Here is a 14,087-nt window from a genome sequence, read left to right as displayed (position 1 = left end):
CAGTACCCCACTCTCCCATACCACGTAGGCTGGGTTTTGCATTTTGTGCCTGCATCCCTTTCAACCTGCAGAAGCCAAGTTCCCTGCTCCAGTTTCTTCATCCAAGAGCAGCCAAAAGAGAGGATCATTCTTATGCAAGAGCCGAAGCAGAGTTAGAAAATTTCCGATGCAAGAGCCGGTGCCTGGGATAAAACCAAGGAGCCAAGAAAGCTCCATACACAGACCACCAGTGTGTTACAGCCAAGGCCGCCACCCAATCTGCAAAGTCCGGCAACAAAGAGGAAGGAGAAATTATTCTGTGTCCCAAGGCTGCTGTACAATAGTGGGGCTTGTTGTTGCCGCTGGCGCAGATCTTGTCCTATCAGCTATACAAATTGCAGAGTGGGGAAAAAACAAATGGGGCTCTACAACCCAAATCTATCGGTGCAGAGGAAGTACTACTGAATGGAGTTGTAAGCTGCAGAGCAGAAATGGGTAGCAGTTGTTGGGTTTCTCTGTATGCTAGGCTTTGAGCATCATAATTGACCTTGAATACTACAAACTTTTTCAGAATCATAGAGTTGGACCAGAGTCATCTAGTCCAACTGCCTGCACAGTGCAGGAAATTCACAAACACCTCCTCCCCATAAATTTACAGGATCAGCATTGCTGTCAGATGGCCATCTAGCCTCTGCTTAAAAACTTCCAAGGAAGGAGAGCCCACCATCTCCCAAGGAAGCCTGTTCCACCAAGGAACCACTCTAACTGTCAGGAAGTTCTTCCTAATGTAGAGCTGGAAACTCTTCTGATTTAATTTCAATTCAATTTTAATTTCAGAAGTGGATTGGGCCAAGGCAAAATAGTTTATTAGGAAATAACTCCCCATTGCTAAGCATTGACTCTGTGTCGGGACCTAAACACACGTTCAGTAAATCAATCACCAGGATTGAACACAGTTGTTCAAAAAGAAAGGTGACAGTCCTGGACCGATTTCCCACTAGCCTTACCTCGCTCTTGCTCTCCTCTTCTCAGTGGGGCTTCCGTCGGATTTCACACTATCTGCCCCAGGGCTGGATCAGCTTCGCCTTTTTGCACGGCAAACAGAAACTAGCTTTTAGAGGATCTTGTTTGCTGCGCCAAAGAGGCAGAACGAGTTGCAGCCTCGGAGCAGCTTGTGCGAAATCTGACAGAAGTCCCGTGGAGGAGAGTGAGAGCGAGGTAAGGTTAGTGGGAAACCGGTTCTGGTTCATACCACTTTCCACAGACCAAATGGCAGTCAACTTAAGGATAAGTCATGTTCACCTGCCCTCATCTGAAGGAAAAGTATACTGTTCTGAAAGGTTTGGAGATACATTAATTTTGCCCCTGAGCAACACAGCTTTTATCTTAGATTTGCACCCGAAGGTGGACAGGACACCTTCCTTTTAACTAGCAGAGAATATTCTCATTCCAAACTTACAGCCACCAAATGTAGGAATGATTTGTGCCTTTGTGCACATAATTAAACAGCAAGGAGAGATTTCTTCTGCAGACCTTTAATCTAATTTTACAAAAATGTAAGTGTTTTATGATTTATAGCCCACCTCACCGGAATGGTAACACTGCCTCCTTACCTCATACATCTTCCTAACAATACTCTTAACATTATTGTTATTCCTCTCTTATAAATGGGAAAGTGAAGCCAAGACAGACATGCAAGACATCACCAAGCAGCAGAGGTGGTCACGGCACCTAATCAAGACCCTAATCAAAAATTCCATCCGCTAAAGCTAAAACATAGAAATCACAGCTGAAACCATAAACTCAGTCAGTGTCCCTCTAGTCTATCAGACAGCTGGACACATGTAGGCCACACCCACAACATGACATCACTTGTTTAAAATATTTATTACAACACACCCATGCCCTTAAAAAAAAAAGACAAGAAAGATTCCTTGGTCTTGCAGGCAATTGCTGAGAATATCACCAAAGTCCTGCTCTACAGGGGCACAGTAGTAAACCAGAGGGAATAATTCCTACAGGTTAAGTCTTTATTACAAGGGTGTCAAACATGTGGTCCCGGAGTCAAATTAAGCCCCCAGAGGGCTCCTATCAGGCGTCTGAGCAACTGGCTGTTGTCTGCTTCCTTCTCCCTCTCTCTTGCTTCCTTCTACATCACAGCTTGCTTTGCCAGGTTTACAACTTAAAGATACATACCTGAACAACATACTCAAGATTGCTACAGCACAGACATTGTTTCCAGATTTTGATGCAATAGTTCAGAGCAAGAAGTGTCAGTCATCAGAGACTGTTAAATAAACAAAATATTGCAAGAGTGCTAATCTTTTAAGCACGTTTATTTTTTAAAAAATATATTGTTTTAGATATATAAGATTTTTATTAGTTTGTGTTTGTGTCCTTTATAAAGTTTGTATCTCTGCTACCTGGCATTACATTTTATGACACACATGGCCTGGCCCGAAAAGGTCTCATTTATGTGAGTTCTACAACCCTGTTTTATTTAGTCTGTTTCAGTTAAAATAAACAGGAATCTTGTGGCACTCTAAAGCACAGTGGCAAGGGCAAATGCTGCTAAATTGCAGCTGATACACAGGGTTTTCAAGGCAAGAGACAAACAGAGGTGTTTTCCATTGCCTTCCTCTATGTACCAACCCTGGGCTTCCTTGGTGGTTTCCCATTCAAGTACTAAACAAGTCTGACTCTGCTTGGCTTCCGAGATCTGATGAGATCAAGCTATGCTTGGCCATCCAGGTTAGGGCACCTTGAAACATAAGAAAAGTTTATTCTAGCATAAACTTCTGTGGATTACAGCCTACTTAATCTGAAAAGCCCACTTCATCTTTCTATGCTTTAAAGCACCTTGAGATTCTTGTTCCTTTTTTATTCCAGCAGTGCTGGGGCACCTAACCCTGTTACTCCCGCTGTATCTGCACCACACCCAAGAACTGTTCAACTTAACAGCACGTTCAGCTTTCTCTGGCAATTGAGTTAAAATGAAGCCAACAGTAACTGAAATGACAGCTTTGAAAGGAGTCTTAAAAAGGGTTCTGAAGTCTTGGTATATATGTATGTGTGTATGTTATTTTTTTTAAAGTGATTTCCAAAAATAAAGTGACCTACTTCTCCAGCACGATATCAATACTAGGCACAAAGTGCAATGTTAAAAAAAGGGAGGGGGGAGAAATACACAAGATGTTCAGATTCATATATATTGAGAAGTACTGAGATATTATGCATCCACAAGTCAGCTGAGCACTCTGGAGGGAAAAATGAAAGAATAGTACAACTTGAGTCAGAAGTATCTTGTATGAATGCCAGCAGAGAAAACAAGCAAGGCATGAGGGAAGATGTTTATGGGGTGGGGAAGGAAGCAGTGTCCAACAAGCCCAAGGCTAAGAAATTTCATATCATTTTTCCTTTCACAAAATGCCATTTTAAAAAAAAAATAATCAAATCACACTGGAAATTTTGCAAGCGCTAGCTCTACTAAATGCTCTGCTTTGCCACCCGGACGGAGGGGGAAAGCTCCCCAAAGCCCTAGGACACAGAACAACTCTCCCTTTTACAAACTAAATAAACCCAGACACAGCCTTTTCAAAAGCTCAGCCGCTGTGCTCCAACACCACCAGCTTTTGGCAGCAGCAAAAGCGGGAAAGCGAGGAAGCGGGGAGGCATTTCTGATTAATAAAGCTCTCACACAGAGGTGTCTTGCATCCAGAGCAGGAGGTTGGAGAAGAACAACAAATAAACTCTGGCCCATTACCCATGCACATCTTGCTGCAAATTTTCAGAGCAGTAAGCCTTTAATCTTGACTTTGGATTTTGTGCCCACCTTACGCACCATTCGTTTTCCTCCAGTGCATTTATTCTGTAGCTACAACTTTTAAAATGCAGTTTTCTAAACTGGGGTGGAATGTCACTGGTGATGTCATCTTTGGGGGGGATGGTGTCCAAAGTTTTTAATAAATTTACACAATCACATCTGCGCAGTGGAGTCCAGCAAGTGCTTTCCATTTAAATCCACATGGTTCAGGTTTTGTGCATGCATTTTAGTGCTAGTTCCTTGAATGAAAGGAACCCAGGCAGAGGGGGGGGGGGGAGGAGATACTGAAATTGACAAGACTTTTCTTGAAAGTGACAAGCAGCTACCAAGCCCCATTTGCCATATTGCCAAGCACTATGGGATTCTTTGCTGTGTTATTGGCCACTGTGTAAAATGGGAGAATCACACGATTTTATAACATGGGGGAACAAATTTGAGTATACAGAATGCATAGTAAAACCCACTGTCATTGACATCACAAGTTGTGATCCTTGGCAACATGTGTGCACAATCGTGCCTGTGCAAAGTTGACTGTAACTTCACTGTGCTTTGCACAGGGCTGCAATTTGTCCTCTGACAGAAACTCTGGAGAGCTTTTTTAGTCTTGTGCCACTAAATCGAAAAAAGGGGAGGAGGGGTTTTTGCCAGTGCCCCAGCACAGCTGCATAGTAACACTAATTTTCTACCCTTCCTTGCAAATTTCAGCAGTTTTCTTTTTGTGATTCTCTAATTTGATCCCGGACACTGGCAGAGATCTTGGCAGTTTTTAAAAGCCTGTCCTGCAGTGATTGCACTCTCACCTTCAAATGGATCAATCCCAAGCAATTCTTAAGTTTGGTGGTTTGCAAAAAGTTAATGTGGCTCAGCTGCTATTTGAATGTTAGGCTTCCGGAAACTACCAAAATGATCCCCTCCCCACCCTCCACCAAAAAATTCTACCAATTTTTCCTCTTTACTTCACCCAGACCAATTCTTCACTAGCAGTTTCTCCACCCCTGGGCTTCTGCTTTCCCCAGCTCAAGTGATTGATTCCCCATCAGTTGCTGGATGAGCACATTTTGACTCACAGCTCCCTCCAATTCTCCCCCTATGCACCACCAAAGCAGTCCAGGTTTGTTACACAGAGGCAATCAATGGCAAGCCACTTCTTGCTTTGAAAACCCATATGTCAGTTGTGACTGCCCACCACATACCCCTGATGTAGCCAATCCTCCAAGAGCTTACAGGGCTCTTACAGGGCCTACTATAAGCTCTTGGAGGATTGGCTACATCAGGGGTATCATAAATAGATCCCTGATGGAAGGGCAATTTCCAACGTCTCTTAAGGAGGCAGTGGTCCGCCCCCTCTTAAAAAAACCAACACTGGATCCGGCCGAATTGGCACACTATCGGCCGGTCTCGAATTTACCCTTTTTGGGTAAACTCATTGAGAGGGCAGTGGCGTTGCAGCTACAGAGTTTCCTGGAGGATGCTTCCGTCCTTGACTCCCATCAGTCGGGCTTCCGCCCGGGTCATGGGATGGAGACAGTGCTGGTCGCCCTGGTGGATGATCTCCAGCGGCATCTGGACCGAGGCGGCTCGGCGGTACTGATGCTGTTAGACCTGTCGGCAGCGTTCGACACGGTCGACCATCGGTTGCTGACTTGCCGTCTTGCCGACGTGGGGATTCAGGGGTTGGCTTTACAATGGCTTACCTCTTTCCTCAAAGGTCGGGGACAAAGAGTGGCGATTGGGGGTGAATTGTCCCAGAGATACCCGCTGGATTGCGGGGTCCCTCAGGGAGCAGTTCTATCCCCGATGTTGTTTAACATCTATATGCGCCCTCTTACCCAGATTGCCCGGAGATATGGGCTGGGCTGCCACCAGTACGCTGATGACACCCAGCTCTATCTACTTATGGACGGCCGGCCTGCCTGTGTCCCAGAAAACCTGGACCTGGCATTGCAGGCCGTGTCTAGATGGCTCAGGCTGAGCGGGCTGAAGCTAAATCCGACGAAGACAGAGGTCCTTTGCCTGGGTCGCCGTGGTCCGGGGAGGGAGATTCCCTTACCGGCCCTCGACGGTGTGCCTCTGTCAGCGGCGCACAGGGTTAGGAGCCTGGGGGTGCTACTGGAGCCTACCCTAACTATGGAGGCCCAGATAGCAGCCACTGCCAAGTCCGCATTTTTTCATCTTAGGCGGGCAAGGCAGTTGGCCCCTTTCCTGGAGGGCGACGACCTGGCAACAGTGATCCATGCAACGGTCACCTCGAGGCTGGATTACTGCAATGCCCTCTACATGGGGCTGCCCTTGTGCCGAACCCGGAAGTTGCAGCTAGTGCAGAATGCCGCTGCCCGGCTGTTGTTAGGGCTCCCTAGACGGGAGCACATCCAACCGGGACTTCGGGGACTGCACTGGCTGCCGATAACATACCGAGTTCGGTACAAGGTGCTGGTTATGACCTTTAAAGCCCTTTATGGTCTGGGACCTGCCTACCTTAGGGACCGTCTCTCCCCACATGTCCCCCAGAGAGTGCTGAGGTCGGGGTCTCAGAACCTCCTTACAATCCCTGGGCCAAAGGAGGCCCGTCTGAAAGCGACCAGGGACAGGGCCTTCTCGATTGCAGCTCCCTGTTGGTGGAATCAGCTCCCGGAGGAGGTGAGGGCCCTGCGGAACCTTGAACAGTTCCGCAGGGCCTGTAAAACAACCCTCTTCCGGTTGGCATATAATTAACTGTGAGCAGAATGCCTGAATATTAAATCTTAAACATCAGATTACTGAATATTGGAAATTTGAAGGACTGATTTAAGGAATAGTAGCATAGTGTATATCGATGTGAGTTTTATGTATTTTTAGGTTTTTATGTATTTTATTGTATAATTTTAATCGTATTTAAATCAACCTCTGATAGCTTTTATTGTTGTAAGCCGCCCTGAGCCCACCTCGGTGGGGTAGGGCGGGATATAAATCGAATAAAGTAAAGTAAAGTAAAGTAAAGTAAAGGGGTATGTGGCCTAATATGCAAATTAATTCCTGATGTAGCCAATCTTCCAAGAGCTTACAGGGCTCTTACAGGGCCTACTGTAAGCTCTTGGAGGATTGGCTACATCAGGGGTATGTGGCCTAATATGCAAATGAATTCCTGCTACAAAAAAAAGCCCTGTCCCACCACCATATCATGAGACCAGTTAAATCAATCCACTAGATCTGGACACTATAACTCAAAATGAAGAGATCACACAATGGGCTCTAAAATCTCTTACAGCACAATCCTACACAGTTACCCCAGTCTAAGTACAATGATTTCACTAAGCTTAGATTTGAGCAACTCTGCAAAATGATGCACTGTTAGTATGGACAGTTTGGAAAAAATCAATACCAAGAAATTTAGTTGGGATGAATAAGGCAGAGTTTGGGGGTTGTTCATGGCTGCATCCAAATCCGTTAACCTTCCTGTTTATATAGACGTGGCAGAGAAAGCCAAAGTCCCAATTCCTCTCCAAAACCAGATATAGAATGCATAGTGAGCTCGTGAGTAATCTACTATGGGAAAGGGGTCAGAGATAGAGAAAGAGAGAGAATACAATTTGGCAGTCATTGTGTTCTGCTGACTGCGACTGGTCATCTGTGCAAAATGTTTTTCCTACCCAAAGGCTGGTCCTTGAGCCGGTTCCAAGCGTTCAGGTCTCTCCCGTTAGGCGGTGTAGGTCTAGGCTGCAGCACCCACGCTGCACTCGGGGAGTTGGGAGCTTTTGCTTTGATGGAGTCTTCTACTGAAGAAATAATAGGGTCACTCTTTCTTGTTTGGGTTTTTCTCCACAAACTCTCTTTAAAGTGTTCCGCCCCACACACACACACACCCAACCCTTAATTAGATACACAGCTTGGTGGGTGGGAGGGGAGGATTAGGTTGAAATAGTCATCCACAGAGCTGGAATTCTGGGAATGGGGAATAACTTAGGAACCACATTTTGGCTCTGCAGTCCTTTCCCTTTTGCCTAAGCAGTGGCTGATCAGTACTGATCTCACCTGTCAAAACTGAAGAAAAGACGGAGGTAGCTTTATTACAAAAGGGAGCAGAACTCTCTTATCTTGCAAATTTTGCCCAGGCCAAAAAAATGTCTTCTCCTTTGTCTCCTATTAACAAAGCTATCAAAGCCAACTGGAGATGTAAAATTTCCAAAACGTTTGAAGCCATTTTTTTTGGGGGGGGGGGCATATTTTTTCCAGTTTTCCCTGAGAAAAAAATCTATGCAATACTTATTTTCCTTAAAGCTAAGGTCTTTTCTTTAACTGATTTAACAACACAGAATTGATCATTTACCACTTAGCATATACAACTGTAATACTTGGCAAGTATAAATGCCATTTTATAAGAAAAATTGCAAGTATGCCCACTACTTGAGAAAGAGTTGCAAACTGCTGCACTGCACTCTATGCTACCACAGCATATGGATCTTAATTTCTGCCACCTGAAAGAATCATAGACTCACAGAGTCGGAAGGGATCTCCAGTCCAACCCCCTGCACAATGCAGGAAACTCACAAATGCCTCCACATACACACACAAGAGAGAGAGAGTGACCCCCGCTCCATGCCCAGAAGATGGCCAAAACCCCCTCCAGGATCCCTGGCCCAGGATCCCTGGCCCAAAACTCCCTCCAGGATCCCTGGCCCAAATGCTTCCTGACTCCCAAAGCAGCAATCAGCATTTCCCTGGGTATGTTAAGAAAGGGCCTTAAGAACTAAGCACCAATGCAACCCTTCCCGCACTTCCTCTCATGATCTGCTGAAGTTCACAAAATCAGTATTGCTGTCAGATGGCCATCTAGCCGTGGTGTAACCAGTTTCCTGTAATCATAGCTACAGACCAGGTTACTATCAGTCCTCTAGAACACCTGTCAGATAAGTGTGCTTAAGAGAACACACGAAAGCTTACATTCTGAATAAAAATTGGTTGGTCTTAAATGTGAAACTTGACTCCTGCTTTGTTCTACTTCAGATCAACACGGCTGCCCCACTTGAGCCTGTCAGATTGAGTGTGGAAGCCTCACTCAGTGGTTACATTCAGGAAGACATGCAGAACCATTCTGTTTAAGAGGCCATGTGGTCAGGGGTGTTGGCAGATTTGGCCACAGTGGTATGTTGCTTTTATTTTACAAAGGGATTCATATTTTTGAATCTATGCAACTTGCATCCATGCAACTGCTCTGTTAGCAGCCTTTGCTTCTAAAGAGATACTGTGGGATATAAATATTCTAAATAAACAAACAAATTACGTTAATGTATTCTACATTGGGCTACCCTTGAAGGAGTCAATAAATAAGTAACACAGCCATCCATCTATTGATGAATACAGCCTGGCAAAGAAACACAATACCAGAACTAAACAAACTGCATTTAAGAATCTGCACAGTCTGAGCTCCAAATGTCTTAAAGGAAAATGTTTTCTGTAAGAACCCCCATCCTCATTCCCTGCCTTTAAGATTTAGTGCCTAGCCCTGCTCTAAGTTTCTTTTCTTACTTTTTTTCTTTTTAAAGAAAAGATTACCATCAACTCTTTTATTTGGCACGGATTTTATTTTATTCAAGGTGCTTAAAATGATACTAAACTTCCTTGTAAAAAATTATATGTGGAAAATATTGCAAATACATAAATAAATGGGAGCTGCCTTCCAAACCAATGTCTAACCTTGATTTCAGAAAGAACACTCAGCCATGGACCACAGGTCCAGTCTCTAGCCCCTTGATTGTCTTTGATTTCAAATCAAGCTACATTTCTAAAAAGCACAGGTAAGACACTATTTAAAAAGAGAGAGAACGAACAAAAACAGGTAACTAAAACACCTGCTTCCCACCCAGGTCCTTCAGTATATGTAAAATGGTTTAGCCCAAGGATGTCAAACATGCAGCCCGGGGGCCGAATCAGGCCCCCAGAGGGCTTCTATCAGGCCCCCAAGCAACTGGCTCTTGTCTGCTTCCTTCCTTCTGCATCTCAGCTTGCTTTGCAAGGCTTGCTCAATCGCACAGGAACTACACAGCAAAACCTTGATCTTCTCCATTGGTTCAGCTCCTCTCCCTCCTGGTCCCCTGGGGAGGGAGGGAAAGAGCCAGAGCTTCCTTTGCCCAGTTCCCTGGATCCCATGGGAGAAATACAAAGAAAGCACCTTTAAGACCAACAAGTGCTAATGTTTTAAGTATGTTTTAAGTTTAAAAAAAAATCTTTAGTCATGTTTGTGTCCTTTAAAAAGTTTATATCTCTGCTACCTAATCATAAATAGGTACACACATGGTCCAGCCCGACATGGCCTGGCCCGGTAAGGTCAGATCTGGCCCTCATAACAAATGAGTTCAACACCTCTGGTTTAGCCTCTCTCAGATGGCACCCATAGGAGATAATTGCCATTCTTGTGTCCTGAATGAGCTATCATGTGCTAAGGAAGTATGTCCTACTAAATTAATAAAATGATTACATCATTAAAATGTGGGCCAGATTTAAGTGGTACCTAAGACTAAAAGCTGCAGTACTGCAGTCGGAGCCCTCTGCTCATGACCTGAGTTCGATCCCAGCGGCAGCTGGTTCAGGTAGCCGGCTCCAGGTTGACTCAGCCTTCCATCCTTCCGAGGTCGGTAAAATGAGTCCCCAGCTTGCTGGGGGGAAAGCATAGATGACTGGGGAAGGCAATGGCAAACCACCCTGTAAAAAGTCTGCTGTGAAAATGTTGTGAAAGCAACGTCACCCCAGAGTCGAAAATGACTGGTGCTTGCACAGGGGATACCTTTACCTTTAAGACTAAATGTGAGGTGACCTTCCTTTAATGCAACCCTGCTTTTAAAAATATCTTTCAAGCAGAACACCAGCACATCAGGAAGGGGTCAGCACTAGGGCCTTTCTCTTTGCTTCCCCAATGTTCTAGCTGCAGGGACGATGATACATAAAAATGGTTCCTCCCATCCCCTGCGGCCTACCCGTTGTTTCACTGTATGTACAGCTCTGGCCTAGAGCCAAGCTATACATTATGCAGAACAAACGGGCAGCAGAATTATGGATTGTACCAATTCCAATTGCAGGGGTGAGAGGACATTTCTGATTCCTGTGTGATATCAAAACAAAAACTATTCCGATAGACTAAACTAGCCCATCAGGGTGGAAAAAAATCAGCACTTGTTCCAAAATGCTAGTTTGCTACAGGACCAGGAATCTTCTTACATGGCTGAGCACTGAAATATAACCTCACCCCATTGCTTCCATCACCCCAACCTGCCCTAGTAATGCGTGACAACCTCTGGTCGACTTCCTCATATATACAAGTGCCACCAACTGATCCATCTGTCTTTGTCTCTCTGTTAACTCTGGAAAGGCTCAAGATTGTTTTGTTTTTCTTTTGCAATGGCCTTAAAAGCTTGCCAGGGCAAAGTTTGAGAACCTGAGTCTGGTGGCTGGCTCCCACTGCATTTGAGGCCTCATGAGGAATACCTTAATCATCCCAAGCAGATATTCCTCTAGCTTCAATTTAAACCCCTCAATTGTTTAAAGCCTTTAAAACCAACCCTGAGAACATGCACCCCCACTTAATCTTGTAGTCAAAAAGGCTTTCCCTAATACTTAACTTCAATCTTCCTTCCTGTACCTTAAGCCCATTCCGAAAACTGCCTTTTATCCCTCTTCGAGTCTGAACATGCCCAAATCCTGTTTCGTTTGTTCACCGCTCTTTACATTCCATACCTTTCATTATCTTCATCACCTTCCTATGACCCACCTCTGTTTTTCAGTAATGCACAAAAACCCAACACCTGAAATGGTTCTCTGAACAAAGACCGGCCAGTAGCAAGCAGAATGGCCCATTTGCAAAACAATTCTGAGCACGGGTCATTTTGTAGAAAAAGAGGTGCCAGAGCTCACTAGCACAACTCATTTGCATGTGCCACACACCCCTGACATCACCCAAAGGTATACTAAATTATATCAGCTCAGCATCTGCCTTAAAATGCTTCTTGAATTAGAATTGTCATAATAAAACCTTACTCCTATCATATATTATCATATATCATACTTCTAAAATTACTTTCTTCTTTGTGACCACGGTGGCATGAGGAAGATTTCCATCTGTCTGCTTTATATCTTTTGGTTATTTCCCTTTTTTGTGGGGGGAAATATTAGAAAGTTTTTCAACTCTTAGAGATCAGCATAATTCTCATTGGGGGTTTGAAGCCCAGAAGCAAGTATTAGGGGAGGGAGTAAGAAAGGACTCAATAAAAATCAGAGGTTCCAGAGCTCCACTCCTAAAATGAGGGCTGATCCTGAGGAAAAATCTTTCCCAGCATCTATAGGATTACTCTAGGAATGGACTGAACCACATATGTCAAGCTTCTCAGAAGGCAGGTAATTTCTGGTCAGCAGGAGTGGAATTCTAGCAGGAGCTCCTTTGCATATTAGGCCAGACACCCCTGATGTAGCCAATCCTCCAAGAGCTTACACGGCTCTTTTTTGTAAGCTTTTGGAGGACTGGCTACATGAGGGGTGTGTGGCCTAATCTGCAAAGGAGCTCCTGCTAGAATTCCACCCTTGCTGGTCGGTATCTGTGAACAAAATTTGAGCCCAGCAGCACCTTAACAACCAACGAAATTTTCCAGGATATAAACTGTCATGAGTCAAGGCTCTCCTCGTCAGATACAAATAGGAATGAAGATCCAGCAGCTTTTATATTGAGGTCACAAGGCGGGAGGCTAGTTACACATAAGGGCTAGTTTAGGAAGAAGAGGCACAATGCAAAACATAAATTGTCTTAATTAGAGCTGAGGGATATGATAAAGATGGGAAATGCAGAAAATGTGCATCTGTAATGAAATAAAAATCCTATGTCCTCATTCAACCCTGGGAAGGTCCATTGTCCTGAATTTGTAGATGAATTCAAGATCAGTAATCTTGTATTGTAATCTCCCTTTGAAGCTTCTCTGCAAGTAAATGGCCATTCTTAGATCAGCAACAGAATGTCCTAGAAAGTTACAACCTCTCACTGGCAGATAAGTATCCTTAAATACAGGTCTGCACCAATCCTATATAAAGTTGAAGAGGGGAGGACTTAAATAGCAAAAAGGGTAAACTAGCAAGGGGAGATGAACTGTCTCACTTACTTCGTGATAATTTGTCCCTCAAATGACTTTCTTCCTTATAGTGTAAACCAGGGCACTTTTTTTGTAGAAAAAAACCAGCAGTGACTCATTTGCATATCAGGCAGGGGTGAAATTCTAGCAGAAGCTCCTTTGCATATTAGGCCACACACCCCTGATGTAGCCAATCCTCCACGAGCTTACAAGGCTCTTTTTATGTAAGCTTTGAGGATTAGCTACATCAGGGGGTGTGGCCTAGTATGCAAAGAAGCTCCTGCTAGAATTCCACCCCTGATATCAGGCAGCCACACCCCCTGATACCAAGCCAGCTGGAACTGCGTTCCTGTGCGTTCCTACTTCAAAAAAACCCTGGTCTATAGTCTGGTATTGGAAAATATCACCTTGGGAGACAGAATAAAAGGGGAGGAATGTTTCAGCATCCTTCATCCAGACAAACCGCATGGTATAGCCCAGTGTTGTCAGATCTTGGGAGCTGAGCAGTGTTGGTGCATGGAGGGGAGACAACCAAGAAAGATTCTTCAGAGGCAGGCAATGGCAAACCACTTCTGTTTCTCACTTGCCTTAAAAGCCCCTTGAGAGGATCTCCATAACGTGATTTGACAGCAGCACATATGTACGTACCCTTGGCTTTATACGAGACTGAGGTACACCCCACATATAAAATGCTTCACATATAAATGTGTCACATCTAGTCTAGCCTACAGTGGGGAAGTTTGTATTCACAGTTCAACCTGCTCAGTAACACCAGAAAAGGTGGGGGGGGGGAGAATCCCCAAATCTTCACTTAACATATACTTGAATGCACAAAAACAACTTCCTAATTGCAACAGAGATGCAGAGATGGCACTTGGGTTTTTTGGCCACTGTGTGACACAGAGTGTTAGACTGGATGGGCCACTGGACTGATCCAACATGGTTTCTCTTATGTTCTTAACCCTCCAAGTTTTGATGTTACATTCATAGTCTGATTCCTCTTTGCTTGGTGATCCATCTGATAATGGTGGCGTTATACAGTGCAGCACTATTTGGGTTTCAGAGCTTTCTTTTTTCATGCTTTTCATCTGCAGAGGCAATATATGTCATCTTTATTTGTGCCAAGCAGTATATATTAGAAATATCCCCTGGATGAAACTGCCCAGTAAATTCATTTTGTGAAGAGCCTAAAAATCAAATAG

At 44.4% G+C, this 14,087-nt stretch overlaps 1 protein-coding gene across 6 annotated transcripts in view; it reads right to left on the bottom strand.

Annotated features, from left to right (window-relative positions):
• Window positions 1–14,087, bottom strand: part of LRP1 (LDL receptor related protein 1) — a 518,071-nt gene that overhangs the window by 452,607 nt on the left and 51,377 nt on the right. For 3 of the 6 annotated variants that reach the window (XM_060252262.1, XM_060252264.1, XM_060252265.1), the window contains exon 2: window positions 7,429–7,554. The exons of 1 other annotated variant lie outside the window; for it this stretch is intronic. In XM_060252262.1, coding sequence (XP_060108245.1) covers window positions 7,429–7,554 — 126 coding nt within the window. The remainder of the gene's footprint in view (window positions 1–7,428; window positions 7,555–14,087) is intronic. 2 more of the 6 variants (XM_060252263.1, XM_060252266.1) reach the window with 1 other exon arrangement.

The sequence above is a fragment of the Heteronotia binoei genome, chromosome 13 (assembly GCF_032191835.1).
Source record: "Heteronotia binoei isolate CCM8104 ecotype False Entrance Well chromosome 13, APGP_CSIRO_Hbin_v1, whole genome shotgun sequence".
NCBI lineage: Eukaryota > Metazoa > Chordata > Lepidosauria > Squamata > Gekkonidae > Heteronotia > Heteronotia binoei.
Note: the sequence above shows the minus strand (reverse complement) of the source record. Positions and strands in the feature narration are given on the sequence as shown.